The sequence below is a fragment of the Electrona antarctica genome, assembly GCF_951216825.1.
Source record: "Electrona antarctica genome assembly, chromosome: 4".
In the NCBI taxonomy this organism is placed as follows: domain Eukaryota; kingdom Metazoa; phylum Chordata; class Actinopteri; order Myctophiformes; family Myctophidae; genus Electrona; species Electrona antarctica.
In genome coordinates, this window is record NC_136809.1 from 18,077,509 (window position 1) to 18,102,636 (window position 25,128).

Here is a 25,128-nt window from a genome sequence, read left to right on the forward strand (position 1 = left end):
CTAAGAGGTGAAGAAGTCTTTGGAGATAGCCTCCACAAAGTTGGGCGCCGACATGAGGATTCCGATGGTGCAGAGGATGGTGAACAGAGAGAAAGCCATCAGACAGAGCCGGTCGATGACGGATGCAGCGAACTTCCACTCGTTGCACACACTCTCTGTCTCGTCCTGGTCACGGAAGCGCTTGGCGATGTAGCGCACCTCCTCCAGGATCTTGGCCACTTCTGTCTCCAAACTCCCCACGGCGGAACACTGACCCACGGGGAGCAGTACCTCCTCCTCAGCTGCAGTGGTGGAAAGTAACTAAATCATTTATGTACGTGCTCAAGTCCTGCACGTTTCTTACCTTAACCGGACGTTATTGTATCCAATAACGAGTGGTACTGTTGAAAAATGACACACAACATCCAAAGCGCAGCAACAGCTCCGACCGTGCAAGCTGGGTCGTAGGCTAAATCGCTTATTTTGAACACTCGGAAATTATATATTTTTTCTACTATCTGTCTTCCATAATGACCAAAGACGTGCAGATGTGTTTTGTTCCAAAGGGGCTTCTGTAACAAGGCAAACAAGCCTAAAACCCAGCACACATGGCGGGATGCAGATTTGGATTATTATCACAAAACAAAAACATTAACCATATATACATTTCGACCATTTGAAAATAGCAGATCTATAAGTTCACAATGCGTCACGATGCAACGAATTGTGAGCTCATAGATCTGCTATTTTCAAAAGATTTGTATGCATTTGAAAACTTGAAACGGGACATTCTGCATAATGACTACTTTTACTTGTGGTATACATTTAAGTGAAATGTTATTTACTAGATAGTAGATTATGAATTCCGTACTTTTACTTCTAACAGTAAGTCTACATTGCAGTATTGATACTTTCACTTAAGTACTTTTTCCACCTCTGCTCACCTCCCCGGCCGAGCAGCCGCCCCGCTGCGCTGAGGACTCCTGAGTCCGGGGAGGTGGAGGCGGTTGAGCAGGGCACGCTCTCCAGACTGCGGTAGTCGATGTACAGCATGTTGGTGCCGTTGGTGGAGTGGGGTGACACAGCAGGCGTGCTGCTAGCTGCAACGTTGAGCTCAGGGTTATTATAGTTAAAGGATCTAGTCTACACACCATGCATTTTAACCCATTTAGGACTGAGGCCGATTCTAAAAAAAATGTCATCTAAATCCTAAACGTTTTCTGAAAAACCTATGTTTCTATCTCAGTGATGCTCCACCTTTTTCATGTCAAGGACCCCTGAAATTATATATATGTGTTTGGCCGCCGACCCCAATCTGAAAATGTGTTGTTCCAGGGACCAAAGTCACAGCACGCAATCTTTAAACTAAACTATCCTAAAATCCAAAAGTATCCTAACCTTGGTTGAGGTCCATGCTGCTCAGACTGCTGTGTGGGCCGTCGCAGGCTGAGCGGACCCGGGCCTCTCCAGGGCGTTTCATCCGTAGGAACCAGGCGCACCAGTTGAGAAGAATGACCCGGGTCTATTGAGATTAAAAACACAACAGTAACATAACATTTCCTTTGACTAAAATTATGATGATAAAAACTTTCGTTGACTACCTTTTTTTTTTACCTTTTTTCACTGACGAAAAATAAATGAACTTAACACTTAGGCCGCTATCATTTATTGAAAAATTAGGATCTAATTCACGCCAGCATTTTTTTAATTTTAGCTCTTATTTTGAAAAGCCGCCATTTCCGGTCCATGAGCAGTATGTCTTAACCTAGGAAACTACATGGAGCGGACAGGCCTTGTTTACCATCTGAAGCCAGACCGGAGCTCTGCAGAGCTCCAGATCATCATATCTGTGCCGTCAAAGAAACGCTGTTTTGACCAAAATGCCATCTGGGACAAGGAATAGGAGATACAGGCGATTGAAAGAAATGGATAGAATGGATTATTATGGCGACGACGATTTAAGATGGGCGATCCAGTGCTGCGCTAACAACACAGCTAGCTAACCGGCTAACGTGAGTAGCATTATGGCTTGAGCAATCGAACGCGCCATAAAAGCGCAATTGCCGTAGGCCGTCGCCAATGGCGATAAGCGTCAGTATCAAAATTAGGCTTCAATTGACTTTAATCGTCGGCAATGGCGCGGAAACGGTTAAGTGATGATGACCAAAACTAAGACTAAATATATTGACAATTTTGTCAACAAATTAAAATTAGACTAAAGGGAGGGACTAGTGAAGAACTAAGTCATTTTATGTTTAGTTGCGATCGGGGTGTTGCGCTCTGAAAATAGCAGATCTACAAGCTCACAACGTGTAACGCTGTGGCGCGTTGTGACCTTGTAGATCTGCTATTTTCAGCATGTAAGCTTAGTCAGCTATTACGATGGCATCAAGTCGACTAAAATCATACAATATTTAGTCAACTAAAAGACTAAAACAAACATTTCAGATGACAAAAACATGACTAAAAGTACATACATTTTTACTCCAAAACTATATGATTAAAACTAAATTTGCAAAGTATTTTTTAATACATTGGTTCAATAGGTCTTATAACCAACACACAGACATAAAGGGTGTTCAATAGCATTAATTTATGTGAAGAAAAAACGAATACAAAACTGGACAGTGGCACAAAAAAACAATCTTTGTAAGTATAATTTGATTGATATACTGTAGGCTACTACTAGAAATTGATTTCTCAAAGGCAACATGCCAATGGTGTATTAAATTTGAATGCACTTACTCCAGTTCTTGGCCATTAAACTATAGAAATTGTGCATGGGGTTTGCTAATCTGAGATAATGGTTTACGATGGAATGACACTCACCCACTTTGGCATCTTGCTGCCATCAGGGTCATGGTGATGGAATTGCAGGACCAGGACAGTTGCTATCACTGAAAGACCAACGATGACCATCGTGGTGGCAAAGTATTCCGCTGAAAGAGAACATAATAAAACACAGGGAAGATGCAGTGAAAACAACATGTGTTACCATTATGAGCTATTTAAGTGATGCGTTTTCCCGTGTATATAATATATATACAGTGCAGGTATAGCCTATACACAACAGGCCCTCTAGTCTAGAGTGAGTATGTGGAAATGCAGTGACCCTATATCACTCTCTCCACCACCCCTTGTCTAGCCCATGAAATAAATGGTATAATATAGTTCAGAACTTCAGATCACAGCGATAGTCGAGATTTGAATGAGTAACACCCGGTCCAGAGGTACTTCTCATCACTGACCAAGCACTTGGACTCCTCTTGCAGGGCTAGGCAACCGTATACACGGGTGCCAACATTGGCACAGGGAAGGGTAATCACTGGCACACTGGTAAGTGTGAGGTTTTAAATTAAGTGAAGTCCCCACGCATCTATATATAAATTACATCCTGCACATAATTCTACATTCATTCAAACTCCTGGGGAAGGAGTCTGGGAGATAGGTGGGTTAAATAAAAAAAATACTTTTCAGGATTCCAATTTAAAAATAGCATAAAATATGAAAAAATAAAAAATATGAATTGCAATAAAAAAATAAAAAAAAAACTATCAGACCTATAAGCCCAAAATGGCAATGCAATGTGGCCCCTTGGAGTGAGTGTGGAAATATAGAGGCCCTCTGGAGTGAGTGTGGAAATATATTGGCCCTCTGGAGTGAGTGTGGAAATATATTGGCCCTCTATCATCGGCGGTGGCGGGCATGATCTTACCTATTAGAGGAACAGAGTCTGAGGTGGCGGGCATAATCTCTGCAACCAGCAGCATGAAGACAGTCAAAGACAGTAGGACAGTTATACCTAGGGGAGAAAACACATAATACTGAAATACCTATAGGCCAGTGTTTCTCAAACATCTTTGTCGGCACACCTGAATTACATTGTTACTTTATAGCAGCTTTTGTCATATTAACGGTACGTAAATATGTAAATCTTTCCTCCAAAGATACAAATATGTGTCACATGGAAAACTCGAGAGAATATCAGATTCCATTAGGACAGATTGAAAATACATTTTATACTTGGTGTTTAACTCTTTGAGAGTTTCATGGATTTCTATATAGTTTTTAGACTTCTCTATGGCAGAATGGCGTTTTTGAATGATTTATTGAAAATTCTCTGTTGTGAATGTGTGACAACGAAAGACCTTCAGAGAAAGCTTGGCTTGTCTGCTTCCAGGAAAAAAATGAACTGAGTTGATAAAATGTTTAGTTTTTGTGTTTGAAGCCATTTAAAAGAGCCTGCATTTACACTGGGTAGTGTTTCTAGGACAACAAAAAAAGTTATGCCCGGTTGAAGTTTTATTTTCTAAATAACTTTTTTTCTGCTGGGCGTACATAGCCATGCAATATCTCATTTTAAAGGGTGAGTTGTCTAGTTCAATTAAAATAAAATAAAAAGTTTCTCACATGTACCACTGTAGATATTTTGCCATCTATAAATAGCATGGTCAGTCATGATCAATCTGACCTATCCAGCTAAAAGTCCCCCTAGCTCTGAAATGGAACATCATATAAACTCAATTCTTTTTTGGGGTAAAATTAGACATTCTAACGCACATTTTGATATATACCATGTTTACATAGTCTTACCAGTACCTTGTCTATTCATGCATGTATCTCAAAAACCTGTTGTGAAGAAACAGTTTTGATAAAAAAACACATCCAAGGACATTGTTTTGATATGACTTTGTGCCCATGATATGTATCAAAATATAGACTTGAATGTATACTGTATTATAACAAAAAATTGGGTTCTTACCATCTACCGTTACAGAGTAAATCACAGTTGAAACTCGCTTAGTCAAACCATAAACCTCAGAATAGTGAACAAAATAGCCATGACAGGTCTAACTCATTGTAAAAGCGTCTTTTATTTTGTATGACTACTAACATAATACAATTATAATAAATATTACAGAAAATAAATAGGCCTACATACAAAACAGTTGTCCCCAAACTCCCCAGTGTCCCCAAACCACTGCATTCCAGTTGTTCTTGACGGTGTGTGTGTGTGTAGGCTAAATTTAAAAAAAACAACAACTGAAATGAATGAATGCATCCGGTTCAGTGTCGAAGAACTCCATCGCAGTCTTGACTCTTCGTCTTCATCATCATCATCATCATCCTCCTCCTCCTCCTCATCTGATGCCAGTTCTAAATATATAAAAATAAACATTTAGCTGTAGTCAGCCCGGCCAATAGCCAGTTGGGGGGGGGGGACGTAGGCTATCTGACATCATCGTCATCATCATCATCACACGGAGACACACTAAACAATGTACAATCATGATAGTATACAATATTCAATGAATGCGATTATCATGCAAGCTCAGACGTCAATGAAACGTCATACAGATCTTATATAATACGCTACTGTTAGCTTCACTCCCCGTCCCCCCTCCGATCCTTGTAGCAAGGTCATCAACAACCACGCGTTGCTTCAGTAAACGATGCATGTTTGTTCTCCGTCTTTGTAGACAGTAAATAAAAGGAGCGAACATTACTCTAAAGATCAGATCGCCTATAAGGCACGCTACAATATAAAATACTTGTACTGCCATGCGTGCATGCCTGCTACGATACATTTGTACTGCACCGACCAACCGATCGACACCATTAGCCAGCACCTTTGGTGCTGGCTAATGGCTGGGGGCCATCGTGGTGAGTCATTCTGGCGTCATGATCTGACTAGTAGTAGTAATTATCCAAGCATCTATTTGTAGCGATCATCTTATGATTTCTGATCACTATAGAAGGATCTACAATAAGATTACCTCAAAACATTCCGGGTTGATCGTCTTCTTCAATGGTTTCCCGGTATAGCTCATCGGACGACGATGGGGAGACAATGAAAAAAGGAGGGAGGGAGCAGCGAGTCTCGCTGTAAGCACTGGACCAGGGCTACTCCGCCTGGAGAAGGCGACTGGGACGCGTATGGATCAATACTACTACCACAAAACTCGCTCAAATAAATAGTACTGCTTTCAACTTTTTCTGCTAGAAAATCGCTCGGGCGAGACGGGTAAACAGGCAAAACAATGAAAACTATGAAGACTCCCTCTGCCCCCACTGTTTACAGGGGGTGGGACCAGCTTCCAATGGCAACACGTACACGTGTGTCACGTGACACGGGTTTTCTGGGTAATGTAGTTGGAATATAAGCTCAGGAATTTAAACAGCGCTTCGGAGCATATTAATATGTTTAGATTAATCAAAAACGGCGAAGACGCCAATTGGCGTCATTGATCATTTACGGAATTCTGATGAAGACGCTGTCGTTTCCGATCTGGATCAGCTATGCATTCAAGAGAACAAAAGGATGGACGCTCGATGGATCTGTAGTTTCAAAAGGTCAACTTCCGTCTTTATTTTCGCCAAGTACAAAGTCGAAACAGCCGTTATAAACTGCACAAGAAAAGTCTTATGCTGGTTTCGATAGCACATCAGTGAGCTGGATGCAATCCTACCTGGAGGGGAGAGAACAGATGGTGGAAGTGAACGGAACACTGTCCCCCCCCCTCCCAGTGAGCTGTGGCGTTCCACAAGGAAGCATACTAGGGCCTCTACTGTTCCTAATATATGTAAACGACATGACTTCAGCCTGTGACTGCAACTTGTTCCTGTTCGCAGATGACTCAGCACTGCTGGTCTCGGACAGGGACAAACTGCAGGTTGAAAATGCCCTCAGCTCTGAACTCGGTAGAATCTGCACCTGGCTCGCTGATAACAAACTATCTTTACACCTGGGAAAAACTGAATCCATTCTCTTTGGCTCTATTAGTAATCTCAGCAAGGCAAATGGCTTCTTGGTTAGAGTGGGTGACAATGTTATCACACGTAAAGATGAAATTACCTACCTAGGTTCCATCCTGGAGGCTAATCTTTCCGGTGATAAAATGGCCACCAACGTAATCAAAAAAGTCAACCATAGAACAAGATTCCTCTACAGGATCTCCTCACTGGTCAACAAAAACACCTTGAAGACCTTAACAGGAGCCCTTGTACAGGGTTTCTTTGACTATGCATGCACCTCCTGGTACCACAGCACCTCAAAGGCCCTTAAAACCAGGCTCCAGACTTCCCAAAACAAACTGGTCAGGCTCCTACTTGATCTAGCCCCCCGAACCCACCTCACCCCTGCCCACTTCGACAGGCTGGAATGGCTTAGGGTCGACGACAGAGTACAGCAACTTGCAATGGGTCTGGTCCACAAGATTCGATACACCACCAAGATACCCATGTACCTGTCTAGATACTTCCTTAATGTTAACGAAGTCCACACCCACAACACCAGAGGGAGTGCAACGAACCATGTACAACCCAGATTCGGCACAAACCAGGGACTAAATTCTTTTCGCTCCTATGCCACCAAAATGTGGAACGCCCTACCAACTGTCATTAAGACATGCGAATCCCTTGACTCCTTCAAAACCGCTCTCAAAGGGCACCTACGGATGGCTGCAATTCGAAACTGGCCCCCGTAAAATCTGAATCCCCCCCCCCCGCCCCCCCCTTTTTTCCCCTCACTGTATATATTTCTTTTCCCTTTTTACCTCCTTTTTGATGAATTCTTTTTTGATGAATTCCTGTTCTGTCTATAGAAGTGTCTATTTGTACGTCTCTAAATGTTTTGATGATTTGAACATGGTGGACCCTGTTGGAAACAAGTGTAATGCTTAATTGGGTCGTCCACTCACAGTTAACAGCCTTTGTATTGAGTTTGTGCTTGAAATGTACTGTAATTCTGCAAACTGTTAATAAATTCTTCAATCAATCAATCAATCAATGCCTGAGTCTTGAGAATTTCAACACACAGCGTTTCCGTGGTTCCAATTTCAACGCCGGTTCTGAGACTACCGATTGTGAGAAGCGTCCAGGCTTAAGACTCACAACCAACGCATGGTCCCGCCTACTCTGTCAGCGGCCTCGTCCAATAGGAAAGCCGCTAAACAGAGTACCCGGTTCCTGCGAAGGCGGGACCTATGCCAAACTACAACCTATTTTTACAACTTGAGATGACAACTGGCTAGTAATGAATTTAAGAATATGAAATTATAAACATAACAGAACTATATAAAACCTGACAGAACAGTATGAAACTAAACAAAATTACATTATACTGAACTGACTCTATTTAAGAAATGAATGAGCTGTTTTAACTTGGTACATAAAATTATATTCCTAAAATACCATGTGTTTAAAAGTACACTTTAGATTAGTACTGAGTGCTTCTAATAGTCTAGTAACCAGTATTAATTCCTAGCGTTTTATCTGCAATCTATAATGACAAATAGATATTAGGACCTATTTTATTTAAGAACAGTTCAACATTATGATATTTAAGTTAACCAGAGTATAAACTAAGCCATACTTCAAACAAATGCCATTTGGTCACAGCTGTAAAAACAGGATCTTAAGCTATTGATAACCCTTTACTATCCCAGCAGGTCCCTGCCTTTAGATAGTAAAATCCCTCCCGCTTCAAAAGACCCTTTAGACAAAAGATCTTTGCCTGAGGTGCCGGTCAGAACGGAATGTCTATTACCCCTCTAAAAACAACCGCCCTTTTGGTGAGAACATTTTAGATTGATTCAAACCAGCTGTTAACTCCGTCCGTACTGACCCTAGTTGAAAATAGACTTTAATTTTGGTTCATTCATTAGAAAATACACGACAACGCCAATTGGCGTCTTTCATCTTCTAAGGGTTAACTACTTGAACCTCTGTGGAGATTGGGAAACATTCACCAAAAATACCATACAAGCCCTTCTACAAGCAAACAATAGAAGTTCCATTAATGGACTGGCATGGTTTCACTAATGAATTGGCATAGCGAAAGGTTTCACTAATGAATTGGCATAGAGAAAGGTTTCACTAATGAACTGGCATAGCTAAAGGTTTCACTAATGAATTGGCATAGCGAAAGGTTTCACTAATGCAGGTTTCACTAATGCATAGCTAAAGGTTTCACTAATGAACTGGCATAGCTAAAGGTTTCACTAATGAACTGGCATAGCTAAAGGTTTCACTAATGAACTGGCATAGCTAAAGCCGCAGCGGCTCTTATGGAGATATTGGTAAAGATTAAAGAGGAGGCTTTGCGCATCTTCTCTTCTTACATCTTTCTTTCTGTTGTTATGGCAACTGCTACTGCTGCCTTTTACTATGCTTTCAAAGACACATAGGCTACCTTAACATTTAAAAAATGTTTTGATTGAGTGAAAGGTGGCATATCTCAAAAGTAAAAGTAAAAATAAAAAAAATCCAATCACAAGTTCAAGAGTTAATCACATCTGGACTCTTCTCCAGCACACCCACCCACACCCCCACACACACCCACACACACACACACACACACACACACACACACACACACACACTCCGATGGCAGAGGGAACCAACCATGCAAGGCACCTGTAGCCAGTCAGGAAATGTCCCTCCTGGGCTACTGTGGATACACAGGCCAGAGCTCCTCCCACTTCCTGCTTTCTGATTTTTTTTGGCCCACTATAAAAGCCACTACTGGTGCAGGCTTTTCCCCCTCTTCAATCTTTGTTGAATGCGACAGATTGCCCCTGACTAGGTGCATGCTGTGCAATGCCCCGGTTATGTGAATTTATCAATGTATCTATATAGAGATGATGGAGGAAAGTGGATATGAGGTTTTCAAGGCTAGTGGTAGGCTTAGCAAGGACACTGTGTTCCACGGCAGAAGAAGCGTAGGAATGACGTGACAGAGCGTGGAGGTGATATTTATCACCTTGGGGGGTGGATCAAAGACCACGCAACGTCACGTAAAAAAGGCACGACAAATCAAATTTGATCGTGAGGTTATGGATGTACTTCTGTGTTCACGCCACTAGATGGCGCTCCCCATCGCTCCATTCGATTAATAAACTGGGGTTACTAAAGTAACCCAGAGTTATTTGCCCTGCTTGAAACCTTTGTTTGTCACACTCATACTGACCCTGCCTTGAGTTGAGCCTCCCTGTTGTGTGTATGATAGTCATGCAGACAGAGGTAAATGTTGTTATTAATGTTGCAAATGTTGTTATTTTACATAATGGATGGTTGTATATAGTATTGATGTGTAATATTTGTTTGCTTTGTAGACCTGACAGCCACTGCTGTTTTGTTACGTTGAGTTTTGTTGATTTACATTTATTTGAGTTTGTTTTGTTTAGTTTAATTATTTGGTGGCCATTGTATTAGTCTCTACATTTTTGTACTTTTGTACTTCTCCCCCAAGAAAGTTCCTAATACTTAAACTGTGTAAGAGTCAATTGTGAACAAACTTTAATCTCCTTTCTCTTCTGCTGCAGGAGAGGTGCAGTGACCTGGGTGGATCAGTGGCGCTCCCCTCCTCCCCCTTACACTTTGGTATTGTGCACTCCATCCTCCTTGCATGCTCCCCCTTTCGCTCACTGTAGGTTGAGTATTTGATTACACTTTTAACTCCTCTGTTTTTATGACTTAAGTATTTCATACAATGAAGTGTTGCTTTTATTATTGATTTGTTTAATAAACCTTATTGCAATCTTGGGGGAAAATCCTTGTCGCTGTCCCATTCTTCACTACCACTTTGTATTTAAAACCTGTTGTGTTATGTTTATGTAAAGCTTTAATTGGTCTAATAATATACTACTACTATATACTTTAAGATACTATAACTCAAACTCCGGGCCACGGCCCGACCACACACCAACCTGCACATCGGGAGCAATTAGAGTCTTAAGGACACTTCGACACTAATTAGAGGGTGTTTACACTGAGACGATCTGCAGTCAAACCGCATAACTTTTGCATCGTTTTGCCCTTTCATCTACACACTGCCGACCAAAACGGTGAATGAATCCGTTCATTTTTGAAACCGGGTCCCAGAGTGGATAAATATGAAACCGCAACTTTTGCGCCACTGTGTGGACGTCCGAATCCGCATATTTCCTGAACCGATGGCAAGAGCCCACATGTGTTTTAAGACGCATGCGCCACCCCCGAACAATAATAAACAAAGATGGCAGCACCCAGCGTTGTATACATTGCATTTGTCCTGCAGAAAATAGTTAATAGTTAGGGCTTTTACAGCTAATGTACTGCTCCTACACACCACCACCATCGGCAACAAGTGGACATGGAGAATAGCTTTCTCCTGTCTGTTTTTGTTTACGTCGGAGCGTCTGCAGTGTTGCCAGATTGTGTGAGAGAAATGAGCAACCAGGTCTATGAAAACAACCCCAAAAGCGACCAGGTTATTTGAGAATAGCAGATCTACAAGTTTGCGTCGTGATGTGACACGTTGTGAGCTTGTAGATCTGATATTTAAAAATCATGGAAAACAAAGTGACAAATGTGGAATATTTTTGAAACGGAACAACACACATTCTGATTGACCAGATGACAAATGTTTTTTCTCTTACTGTAGATTAAGTGTTATATTTTTTAATTAGAATACTTATACTTTATTTTATGCTTTTTTTAAATATAGTCCAATCATGTATTTAGGAAAATCTATACAATCATGTCCTAAACCTAAATGTTTTATTGTAGTCTATCTTGTAGCCTCTACACGTAGCCCATTGGGCTACTTGCCTCAACCGGCACTTTCCCTTTTCTGTATTTTTGTATGTTTCATTATTTAGTTTGTATAATGTGCTAAATCAAATGAAATCATATCATAGGAAACAAGACCAAATAATAAACTATACACTTAACTTAACAAGCCAAAAAAGAAGCCCAAAGTCGCTTATAATAAACAGACATGGCAACACTGGCATCATGTCTTCTTCTCTCTTTTTGAGGCTTTGTGCCAGCTAGTGCTACAGCACCACCTACAGACTGGCCATATATACTACAGGCGCATTCAGGGCCGGTTGCCGTTTTGGTTGTTTTAGTGTAGACACATAGATTAATTGATTCGATTAAGTGTATACGGTCAACTTTTTGACACCGACTCCGTGATATCTTTTAAAACGTCTCTATGTGTCTAAATGGGGTCTAACTCTGGGGGAGCCCGGGATCCAACTGGGAACCTTCCGGTCCCCGCTTTAACTCCTGAGCCACTGCCGCCCCCAACGTATCAAAGTATAGATCTTTCAGACACTTTCAGTATAGCCATAACACAGGCTACAAAGTTAGAGACGTTATTGAACACAAGGTATGACACAAGTCCAAATGAAGCAGCATGGTAAAATAAAACATTTTGTCCCATGAATATGTAACATTCTATAATTGCAAGAACACTGTGCGTGCGTGCGTGCATATGTTCCAGCTCACCCAGTGAGATCTTCTCTCCAGAGTCGGCAGGCAGCAGGAACACCAGCAGAGCCAGGGTGGAGATGAGCACACAGGGCAGCAGAAGGTTCAGGCCGTAGTACAGAGTCCTCCTACACATCAGGGACGTGCAGACAATGTTATAGTTGACGAGAAGTAAAGACATAAGGAAAGCTAAAATTTGAAGAACAAAAAACAACCTACAAAACTAACTCGTTACCAACAGTATCTGAATATATATATATATATATATATATATTTTTACACAATAGGCCTACTTACTCTGACCTGCACCCAAAGTATGAAAAATAAAATAAACACTAAAACTAAAACTACTAAAAACTAAACTAAGCATTGTCACAAAACATTTAACTAATTAAAACTAGCAAACCTGCTCTAAAACTGAATTAGAAAAAAAGGCTAAACTAACTAAACTGAAAAATCCAAAACTATTATAACCTTGCTGTAGATGTGGCATACAACATGGATTTCTACACAGAGGATTATTCTTTCAACGCAAGATGCTGTTAAAGTTCAGGAGAGTTTGGAAAAAAGGCAGTTCTCCTGAATGCTGGTCTGGAGCATTGTTTCCCAAATAGTGGGTCGGAACCCATTTGTGGGTCACAGACCAATTTGTATGAGTCAAGACTCGAGTAAAAATCCCATTTTATTTTCCAACATTTAAACATATGTTTATTTGTATTTATTTATGTATTTTTTATTTTATACAAACAGATAAACAGACAAATCTAAGCCCCCTTTGATGTCTAGAGTGCACATGAAGCCCCCTATGACTGCACGTGAAGCCCCCTTTGATGTCTAGAGTGCACATGAAGCCCCCTACACGTGAAGCCCCCTTTGATGTCTAGAGTGCACATGAAGCCCCCTATGAGTGCACGTGAAGCCCCCTTTGATGTCTATGAGTGCACGTGCCTGCGCATAACGATGGTGAAGGTCACGTCAGGGTAGGGCTCCTTGCAGCAATCGTAGAAACTCTCATTCCTCCGCCCAGGAACCCCTGTTGTGTCACACAAAACCAAAATACGAGTGTTGATATGGACGGCAAAATTTCATCTGAAATGTTTTAGTTTTAGTCTGAACAGGTGGGTTTTTAGTGCGGTTTTGAAGGTGGGGAGTGAGGGCGCATCCGGATCTGTTTGGGGAGGGCGTTCCAGAGGGTAGGGGCGGCCACAGAGAAGGCCCTGTCACCCCAGGTTTTGATCCTGATCTTCTTGGGGATTACAAGGAGGCCGGCATCGCTGGACCTGAGGGAGCGGGATGGTGCGTGTGGTTCGAGGAGGGCGGAGAGGTAGGGGGGAGCCAGGTTGTGCAGAGACTTGTAGGTGGTGAGAAGTACTTTGAAATCAATTCTGTGTTTGATGGGGAGCCAATGGAGGTCACAGAGGACCTCCATTGGCAATAATCCTTGACATGCTGAGATCTTTTGGCTGATTGATCAGCTATTTCTGATGGAGGGTAAACTGGGTAACACTAAACTGGGAGAAATGGAGGTGCATATTTTGAAAAATATACCAGTGAAAGATTATAATTAAAAAAAAATGTTTAATTGGAAAACAGTTAGACTGTATATGACTTTAAGAGTGAATAAAATTGAAAAGATTTGAAGAAATTCCTATGCTCAAGCAACAAACTACTAAAACATTATTCAGTTATTATACTTGTGAACAGCACTTCAGCAATTTCTTAACTTAACCCATTTCAAGCTCATCATCATTTCCTCTTACCCACAAGGTCCCACTCTCCGTTGGCGATGTAGCCAGTGATATCTGCCTCTATCATCTGCAGGTTCAGGGACCAGCCCCCATACGTCCAGGAACCAAACTTCAGGTCACACCTTTGAACGTCGAAGGGGAACCAGCGCACGTCGATGTAGCAGCTGCTCTTGAAGATCCCTGTAGGTCGGAGGAGGAGGAGGAGGAACATGAAAAGGCTGAAAGTCTGATCAACAAGGGAACTGCTATGACACATCGACCATGAACAGTGGTTCCAAATAGTAGCCCCGGGCGTAATACGCAAAATCACTTTGGACCCCGGGCGTTTAAAAGGAACCGGGTGGCTATTTGCAGCAGGCTTTTATATATTGTTGCATTATTATAAGAATACTATAATAATAATAATTGTCCTACTACAAGGAAAACATATATCACTATATATGATACTCTTTTTCTACTCTTGTTTGCTCTTTTTTGCACTCTATATTCTATTTTGTTTGCTGTGTTTTTACTGTTTTGATGTCGTAATATATGTTTGCTGCTGCATTGTCTGAAGGAAGCCAAACAAAAATAAGTTTTACTCTTATGTACCTGTACACAAGATGTAACAATAAAGCACAACCTTGAACCTTGAACCTTGAACCTTGAATTGGCATGGCCAAATTAGCCATTGGGCCATGCACGGCTGGTGGGGCCATGCATGGCCCAGGGGCCCTTTGCCCTCAGGGACCCTTCATGGAAACTGGACTGTGCAGTACTGGGTTTGAGGCCCTGAAAATGGCTCCTGGGGACCTTCATTGGCTGTTGATTGTGTTAAATGTAGGTAAAAAAGATGATAAAAAAACTGAAAAACCTGAAAAGTTTGCATGCATGCGCACTATGGGGATCGGGACCCCCAAAAAAGAATAACCCCCTTGTGAGGGCTAATCCGTCCCTGCCTAGGGGCTATTATTTGGACGGGAGTCTAATGAGCAAAATGTCAGACCCCTGGCGTAAGGAACCCGGCGGCTATATTTGAGGCAAGGCGACGCGTTGTGAGCTTGAATATTTCCAGAGCGCAACACCCAAGCGCAACCAAACATAAAATAACTTGTCTTTACTGGATCTCTTCTCCACTAGTCCCTTGCTAACATTTGAGTCTAAATTTTATTTGTTTAGCCTATTTGTCTATTGTCTATATATTAAATCTTAGTTTTAGTCATCATGGCTTAGTTTTTATTTAGTTTTCTTTAGTGAAAAAAGGTAGTTGGTAATTTTTCGTCTGCGATTTTCATTGGTGAGAGAAAGACCAGGCAGGCCGTCATTCACTGCAATGGAGATAAGATCAGACAGATGGCAAAAAATTCAATTTGACTGCACGTGTCGTAATTAATTTAATACAACCTGAGTTGCTTTCAGTCAAGCTGCATGTCATTATACAGTACAGTATAGGTCACTAAGGTCAGTGACCCACTTATTCTTTACAGTATGTCAATGGCTTGGCATTCATGGGAATTAATTTTGTTGGAAGGTTAAGAAGCAATTGGTTGGCGATGCTGCGATCAATCCAGAGGATATCCACTTATACAGGCAGTGATTAAGCTATTAATGTGTATTGATCGAGTGCGGGATGTGTTTCTGCATGGTAAGGAGAAATGGAGCAACAGGAAGCATCTGAGTTCATTGTGAATGTGTGTGCATGTATGTGCATCCGTGTGCAGATATATTGCTACTGTCTGCTCTGTGTGTGTGTGTGTGTGTGTGTGTGTGTGTGTGCGTGCGTGCGTCCGTGCGTGCGTGTGTTAAAGAGTCATAGATCTTTAAATTTAAATCTTTAAATGTCCTGGCTATAGGAGGAGTGGCGGGTCACTAGGGCCTTGGGAAGGCGTTGCTACAGCACATCATTTTCAGGGTTGCATGGGTGATGTTGTCTGATATGCTACCCTTTAGTAACGTCACTGTAATGCTGCTGGCTATCATCCCGCTCATCAGGGAGAGAACATTTCTCTCGTCCACCATGTTTTAGATTTTTTGTTTTCATTTGTTTATCATTGATTTCTAATTGAATCTCTTAGTTGCATTGGTGTAACCAGCCAGCCGATCTTCACGTTATCAATCATCCTATTTTTATCATCGTTGTCATCCCATATCTATGGTTCAGTAGGTCCCTACTGGCCTACCAGGAGGCTCTGGTAGGCTGTTATTCATTTTCAATAAGAGGCGTGCATTTGTTTTTGCACGTGTGGAGAAGTTGAGGGGGCGACAACGCAAGCGTATTTATTTGGGCGCGGTCCCGTGAAATTGTCGCGCGCGTGCTTGTTTCATGCACACGCCCGCGAGTCGCGACTGACTAGACCTGGAATGGATTAAGGGCCTCCTCCAGGTCTGCTCCAGAGGGGCGCAACAACGCAAGCGAAAAAAAAAAGCTAAACAGTATCCAGGTCTGGTGAGTTGCGGGCGTGTGCACGAAACGAGCACGCATGCAACAAATTCACGGGACCGCGTTCACGTAAATATGCTTGCGTTGTCGCACCGCGACTGCTCCCAAGTGCTCTGCGCAAAAACGCAGGTCTCATTGAAAACTATAGGCGCGTAACGCGCGTTATATCGCTTCACGTTTGAAAGGCCCTTTAAGGTTTTAAAACTTTTGCGGCAGAATTAATTCAATTTTCTTCAGAAACAGGTGTCAAGTATGAATGAATATCATCAACGATGCAGAGCCACCACCCTGACAGAAAAGCCTGGATGATGAGGAGACAAAACCCCACATACCAGGGTAATAGCACCCTGTTGAAGCAGTGACGTCTTTGCTGTTTATTTTACTTATCCTTTAAGAGCACATGATTTTTTTCTTCCACTTCCACTGTTCCACATTGTTCTTAACCCACCACAGCACTTTTCTTTCTTTTAATGGAGTTGGAACAACAGATGTTCAGGAGGTGGAGGAACACACCTTGACCACACCTTCACGCCACTCTCCGCCCTCCACGCCAATCTACCTGCGCCTACTTATATACCCGCCCAATACAACCCAGCATCCTCCATGCTTTTCGTATCCCGCCTCCATCCCCATCACCACCACAGGCCCAGCAGCATCTCCACCGCTCCACCTCCTCCTCCCTCTCTCCTCACCTCCTCCCTTCCTCGCAGTTCCCGGGGGGGATCAAGTCCTCGCGTGTGCCGCGGGCTGACCGACACACGACCCCCTCTCCAAAGACTCCAGGGTCGGCGACCCACCCGGAACCCACACCCCACTCCCCCCACTCTCCTCCTCATCATTCTTTCATTCATTCAATAAAATCTTTAAACCTTTCACAATGGTGTGCTCATTCCAACTAGTGAACTGCTCTTTATTGCCATGAAGAGTAGAAGGCATTAGAAGAATTTGATGACACAGTATTATGTGATGCTTTCAGGACAAAACAGTTATAATTGATTACAGCATTATCTAAGCAGCATACTGAAAATGTGCCCAAACCATTAGCATTATAAGACAAAGGCAAAACTACTTGGACAACTCTCAGGACTGCAGACTCGCTCCCCATTTTCTACCGCAGTCTGAAAAGGTGCCTCATCATTATTCACAATCTAACTCACGGGAGCACTTCTTGTTCTTTGTATTACTTATTTTTGCCTGCCTATATAATTTTGATAGATGCTAGTGATTCTATTCACATTCTATTTAGACATTTACTGCGATATGCCGAGCAATCTTCGTTCCTACTCTCACCTGCAGAAAGGTCAGGAAGTGTGGGTCACTCATGACTCGAAAGAATAAAGTTTTGGATACAAGCGGCTGTAATGAGTTTTCTCAGACAGGTGGTCTGAGTAGAACCGCTGCTCCTTTACTTGGAAAAGAACGAGTTTAGGTTTTTCAGGCATCTAGTACAGATGCCTCCCGAGGTCCTCGCTGCACGTCCCACAGGGAGGAGACCTTGTGGCAGACCAAGGACCAATGACCAAAAGGGGGGATGATATCGGGATTCTCCAGGATGAAGTTGTTAATTGATTCCGGATAAGTGGCTGAAGATGGATCGTCCACAAATTAGTTAGTTATAGGCAGCATGTTGTTTTGACAGTCAGAAGTTTGATGATCACCTGGTATCCTAGTTACTTTGCACTGCATCACTATTTTCTTCTACCCCTGTGGATCGTTGGACCGCTCACATCATATCCTGTGGATTGTTGACTAGGGTCCCCTCTCCCACTTCAAAACTGGTTCTGGCACAACTGTTCTGAATTAAATTCATACTCTGAATTCTGTAGGCTTACCTGGAGGTAAGTAGGAGCAATATCCAGAGGAGTTGACCAAAATGTTGGTGTGGAAAGTAGGATCAAACCTCTCATCTGCACTGTGGACAACATGAATTACATAATTAACAACTGGTATATACATATGAAGGAGTTATGATTGATTGGTTGATTGATAATCTTTGAGGGGCGCCAGCCCCTCCTATGCCAAGCTTTGTGTGTCTGTGTGTACCCCATAGCGATGACATGATTGGCTGAGGGCTAAAAAAGTGAAGATAAAAAGTGAGGATGCCAATAGTGATTGGCCGGAATGTGATGATGTATGAAGATAAAGCGCCTATCACTTCACACGAGTGTGTTTATTTATTGACAAAAATGCATACATTGCACATACCGTATCTGTCAAAATAAAACAAAAATAGAGCTTATTTCCATTGTGGTGCTTTGAATGTAAATGTGTTTTAAATAATAATCGATCATCCTGTATTCCTGTATACTGTATTTGAACAACCTATCACAACTCCCACATTAATTCAGACTGGCCACAAAACACAAGTGAAATACATTGGCTGTTATATGAAAATGATATACCTGTTTTTCCTCTGTCTCATTATATTTGCTAGGTTATGCACAATGGCACAGATTCTAGAGACACATTAGGCGCGCCGAAAGATCCCAAGAGAACTTGCCTTATATTCAGAAGAAGCTATACATTTTGTTACTGCTTCGCACTCTAATAATGAAACCCCAAGAGGTTGAAATGTAGCTGAAAGAACAGTACCACACATTGGTGCTGTGTCAAGTCTAAAGAGTTGTTATTAAACCAGGAAAACACAGCGGTATTGTCTCTTCCATTGATGCTCTACTATTGCTATACTCTTCAAGAGTAGCAAGCCATGCATGCAATTTCTAGATTACAATTTACATTTAGCAGACGTTATTAATCCAGAGTATTTTACAGTAAGCGAGGACAACACAAGGTAATAGATCAAATGCATAGAAATAGTCATCTAGGATCATAAGTGAACAAAGAAACTAACATCCGTCTAACAGTAGAATATCCGTACATTGAAACTATGAACACTATAGGATGCTAGATCAATAATGATCTGTAATCTGTAATATGCTATCTCATTCAAGACACACATCACAGTGGCCACTCAATCCTATAGGTTTACATGTAACATTCAAAGGATTTAGACCCTTCCTCACCCAGGAGTATCAGCCCAGCTCCTTATCCAGACATCAGTCATAAATCAAAACTTGACTAGTGTGTAAATCTTTCTTTACTGGCCTTCCTGCATGTGCACTTAAGTCTCTCCAATTGAACCAGAATACAGCAGAATACTTCATGGTCTTCAACCAGCCAGAATTCTCACATCCCTCCATTGGCTCCCGGTTACTGCCCGCACTGAATACAAAACACTGATGTTGGCCTACAAAGCAACCAAAGGTATAGCATCTTCAAAGTCTGATCCAACCCTAAATGAATTTAATTCTTTCAAATAAATTGATTTGAAATTATGCAATTTAAAATTTCAAGCCTGAAAAGGTTGAGAACCACTGCTGTATATGCTCGCACTGTAGGCTACCTATACCTCATATTAGGAAACCGGTAACAAGTTGTTACATTTTATGAGTTTATTTCATACAGCGCAACACATGGTGAATTATTGTACTGCAGGTGATTGCAATTGCAACAACCACCAGTACAGTGAAAGATGGCACCGCCAATTATTTAAAACTTTCCACGATTATGCCAATAATAATCATATTCTTTGAGACACACATCAGAGTTTCTGCAACTCTGGTCAAACAAGGAATCACGTGACGTTGATCCCCTTCCCATATTTGCTCATGCTAGGACATGACGTATGGTGTCTGTAGTAGGCAGAGGAATGTCACTTCGGTAGACTCGTACTGTACCTATACCTGTCGTACTGTACCTGTTATAGAGCAGGATGTCTGGCTTCCAGATGAGATGATCAGGGAACCTCACTTTGGAAACACCGGGGTAGTCGGATGCGTTCCACTGGAGGTAATAATCATTCCAGTACTGAAGGGGTAGAGAGACAAACTGTAACGTAATATGCCTATCATATCAACCTTAAAGCTAAACGATTCTGATTTGTTTTACTATTTCTGATGCTGGATGATTCTAATCCATTTAGACCTGTGGCCAATTCTAAAAAAATGCCTTCCTGAAAACAGATTTCAGAAAAACGTATGTTGCTATATTAGCATATTTTACTTACTAATTACTTTCGATAGATATTGATTATGATTACAAATCATGCTATATTAGCATATTACTATTTACTACTCCCACTCCCTACTCCCACTTGCTGTCCACTAGGTATCTCCCACATAGCGTTGCTAGAGCACCGCAGTCTGACAAAATGTACACCCCCCCCCCCCCCTCCATATGATGTAGAAATGTCTTACCAACTGTAGCCATATGTTAGTTGTCAAAACCTGGTTCTTCTCATCCTGTTTGAGAAAAAGCGCATTAAACAAATATAGTCGTTATCTTACTTCATGACATTGTATTCTCCAGATAACTGATCCTATTGCCTGTAAGACATATTCATGGCAGCCATTTAAACAGAACAGTTTAAATGCCAAGATTAATGTCTACTCATGGACCGACTCCACCGATTCAAATGGAAAGCCCAGTTGTGCTGAACAAGAACAATACAATGGTTCAGATAAACATTCTGTGTTTGTGTAGGTAAAATAATCCATGTTTAAGTTACATTATGTATTCTTTCCAACTCTATCCAGTGGTGAACAAAGTACTCCAATTTTAAGTAAAAGTACCAATACTGCAATGTAGAAATACTCCTTTAGGCGGTCCACAAATCACAATTTACTTGAGTAAACTACAAAAGTACTCATTATGCATAAATGTCACATTTAAACTTTAAACTTTTCAAAATGCATAACAATCTTTTGAAAATAGCAGATATACAAGCCCATAATGTGTCGCATTCTGAAGTATACAGTATAGGGCTGAAGTGGCTAATGTATGATTTGTAATCATAATCAATATCTATTGAAAGTAACTAAGTAAAGTTTTCAAATAATTGATAATTGTAGTGGAGCAAAAGTACAATATTTGCCTCTGAGATGTAGTGGAGTAGAAGTTTGGAAATACTCCAGTAAAGTAAAAAAATAAAATCAAAATCAAAATTGTACTTAAAACTCATTCTGGACGGGAACCCCCTTTTTTAAACTAAGCATTATGTTATACTTTAGCTATTGAAAAATAGCAGATCTACAAGCTCATAGCGCGCCACCGAGTGTCGCTACGAGCTTGTAGATCTGCTATTTTGAAAAATCGTAAAAATGCGGCACAAATCTTTGAATATATATTCTTTCAGAGTGAACGTTTTTCTTATTTCGACGTCAGGCCTAAATGGGCTAAGTGCAGTACTTGAGTAAATGTACTTAGTTACTTTCCACCACTGGTGTTAATTTGACCCACCACGTCCATGATCTGCATGAGGCTGAGGCTGAAGTGGACGGTGAGAGTGTGGGTGTCGTTAAAGATGGGTCTCTCCAGAGGGTTGTAGTCAGCCATGAGGTCCTTGTACAGTCTGTGCTGATGTTCCCCTTGATGGGAAACTACAGCCAAAAGAGACAAGCAGCAACACAAAGGATAGCAAGGCCTGTGATTTGGACAGCTAAAGATAACAAATGGGCAAAAACATTAAACTTCAGAGAGGACTATAGGAAAAAAAGTGCTCCTCGGAGCACAGGTCTCCGCCAGGTCAGGTAGGTTATTGTGGGCCAGATATTATGTTCGGAATTAGTCAATCAAATTGGACAGATCCGAGATCTTGACTATAGAGATAATATGTACCAATTTGTGTGATGCTTGCAGTGTTGGAAAGCAACTAAAGCAACTGTATGTATTTATTGGTTTGTATTGGTGTCATTTTGTTGTATTAGTTGAGTTCACTTCCTGTTTGGTTACACCCTATTTTCATTTGAGTTATGTATGTTCTGTTGACCTCAAGGGCCTTGTTTTGTTGAATATTTTGTTAATTATTTGTTACTTTTCGACATTAAAACAAACTGAGTTTGAAAACCTGTGTTATCCTTATGCTTTGACTGCTCAGTCCCTCACAATACAGTACATCCGAGGTGCTACAAACCTTTTCATGTCAAGGACCCTCAAATGTATTTGGCCGCCGACCCCCATCTCAAGATATTTAGTTCCAGGGACACCCAGAAGCAAAGATTTGACTTAGCGAAGTTTTCACTCGAAAATAATATATTATTCGATAAGATTTGCCCACGTTCACGATTTTTTCTAAAATAGTAGATCTACAAGCTTGTTGCGTGACACAAAATGATGTGCTATGAGCTTGTAAATGATCTGTTATTGTTCAATAGCCAAATAATGCTTTTTAGCTCAAATACAAAATGACAGATTCTTTCCCAGTCTTAAGACCCTTTCAATTGAATGTGTTCCAGTCACAAAGTCTGCTTGCTTTGTCTGCTGGTACAGACAAATGATGATTCACAGATAATTATTCAACAGAATTACATTAACGTCACTGAAGAAGACTTCTTCCCCCTGTACTTTAGTACCCTGTCACCACTCCTGATTAATGTGGTGTTTTGGCAGCTTATACTAACTTCACTAATGGTCAATCTACAGTTTGGGGAAGCATTGATTTGGCAGAGAGCATGGAGGTACAGAGGATTGTAATGTTTGTGACCTGAGATGAAAAGTATCCTCTGTTTGCTCCGTCTATCATCGGATCCTGTGTTCTTTCACAAAAAGGGCTCTTTGGGACAGAGCCATAAAAGCTTGTTCTCATCTACGGCTGAGTCAGCATTGAAGCCGACCCCAAATCCCCATGATCACATTTCACTGTGAGCACCTGCCATCCAGTGTTGATTTTGTCGACTAAAACTATGACGAAAAATGTTCGTCGACTACCTTTTTTCACAGACGAAAACTATTTAAAACTAAAGCTACTATGACACTGACTAAATTTACTGCCAATTTTGTCAACAAAATAAACTAAAATGTTACTAGGGAGGGAGAAGAGATCCAGTAGTACTAAAAGACAAGTTATTTTATTTGGTTGCACTCTGAAAATAGCAGTGACACATTTGTGAGCTTGTAGATCGACAATTTTCAGCATGCAACCAAATGTAAAATCAGGCATTATGACACCATCGACTACAATCTTATGATATTTTGTAGACTAAAACTAGACAAACACCTTGAGAACTTACTCTATACTGCACCAAGCTCGGTTTAAAGTCTGGTAAATGATTCCTTCCCATGTCCTGCACATCGTGGTCGATAAATTATGAAAAAGAAATGCTGATAAGCAGCTTATATACTAGGTGGTCCCAGAAAACATGTAGACTTAAATAGAGACCAAATTCTTTCACTTTGTAGTTTAGTGTCCCAAGAAGAACAATATGCTATTCAATTATAAGTTGTTCAGCAGATAAACTATCATAACAAATATATTCACAAAACACATCCATCCTTTGCTCAATAAACTTATAGCCCATCATGCAACAGTCATAACTGCCGACCTCCTTGTGCATGAACATACCGTCTAACATGCTCACAATGACTGCAATGGAGAGCAGAGCATTCCTTAAGTCCATCTTTGATCTGAAGAGGCAAATGTAGCTTTAAGTCCTTTGTTCCTCAATTCATTGAATAGCACCTCGATCGGCTCGACAAATTTAATCCATAACCATTTATTAAGAAGTGGTAAAAAAAGGCTGAATTGATAGTTGATGGTGGGGTTTTAAAACCTACCCCGTCAAAGAACCCTGCTTTATTTCGCCTGTTCTCTCCTCCCCTCTGTCGGTATTTCTAAAGCATGCAGGACCGCTGCTGTCTCCGGGACCACCGGGGGCGGGGTGATTTGTTCTCTGGGACCAGTGGTGTAAAGAAACTAAGTACATTTACTCAAATTATGTATTTGTACATTATTTGAGTATTTTCTATTTCCAATACCTTTACTTCTACTCCACTACTCAGTACAAATATTGTACTTTTACTCAACATTGATTTGAAACCTTTAGTTACTAGTTACTTTGTAGATGTTGATTATTATTATTACAAAACATACATTAACCGATTCAGCCCTATATATACCTGTATAGATTTCGGCCAATTGAAAATAGCAGATTGCATCGCAACGCATTGTGAGCTTGTAGATCTGCTATTTTCAATAGATTTGTATACAGTTCATATTTTGAAATGGGACATTCTGCATAATGAGTACTTTTACTTTTAATACTTTTGTACTCTTACTCAAGTACATTTAGTTCCGGACTTTTTCTTGTAACAGAGTATATTACATTGCAGTATTGATACTTTTACTTAAGTAAAGAAATTGAGTACTTTTCCCACCACTGTCCGGGACGGCGGGACCACGCTATAACTCACCCACCAGCGGAGGGATGGTTTGCTACATGGAGACAACTTGGTGGGAATAAATAGGCTACTCAAATTTTGTAATGAAGTAAAAGTATCAATACTGCAAATTAGAAACACTACACAACAGCATCACAACGCATTGGGAACTTGTAGATGCTATTTTCAAATGGCCCCATAGCTGAAGTGGTCATGTGTGTTTTGTAACATTAATCAAAAAAGGGTCCTTGAAATGTATATGTTTCGGAATCACTGCTAGAGCCGTAAAAATCCTCCCCTATCCGGGTCACTGGCAAATGTTCATTTGGGGGTCCTTGACACGAAAAAGTTTGGGAACCACTGAGTTATAGGGTGGTCCTGGACAATACTGCAATGTAATATACTCTGTTACAAGTAAAAGTCTGGAATTCTAAATTAAGAGATGAAAGATAACAAGAATGGTGTGGAGTTCAGTTACCATACTGTACATTATACAGTATGGCCTGGCCT

General features: G+C 41.1%; 1 protein-coding gene across 1 annotated transcript; it reads right to left on the reverse strand.

Moving 5' to 3' along the window:
• Positions 1-23,813, reverse strand: LOC306921204 (neuronal acetylcholine receptor subunit alpha-7-like; the record flags this gene model as incomplete). The annotated part of the gene is made up of 13 exons (XM_079498315.1): positions 1-281; positions 924-1,079; positions 1,378-1,501; positions 2,809-2,918; positions 3,695-3,781; positions 12,256-12,365; positions 13,186-13,270; positions 13,998-14,165; positions 18,237-18,316; positions 20,162-20,271; positions 20,661-20,705; positions 21,703-21,842; positions 23,804-23,813. 13 exons carry the CDS (start codon positions 23,811-23,813, stop codon positions 1-3), a joined length of 1,506 nt encoding a protein of 501 aa, XP_079354441.1.
• Between the last annotated feature and the right edge of the window lie 1,315 nt (positions 23,814-25,128).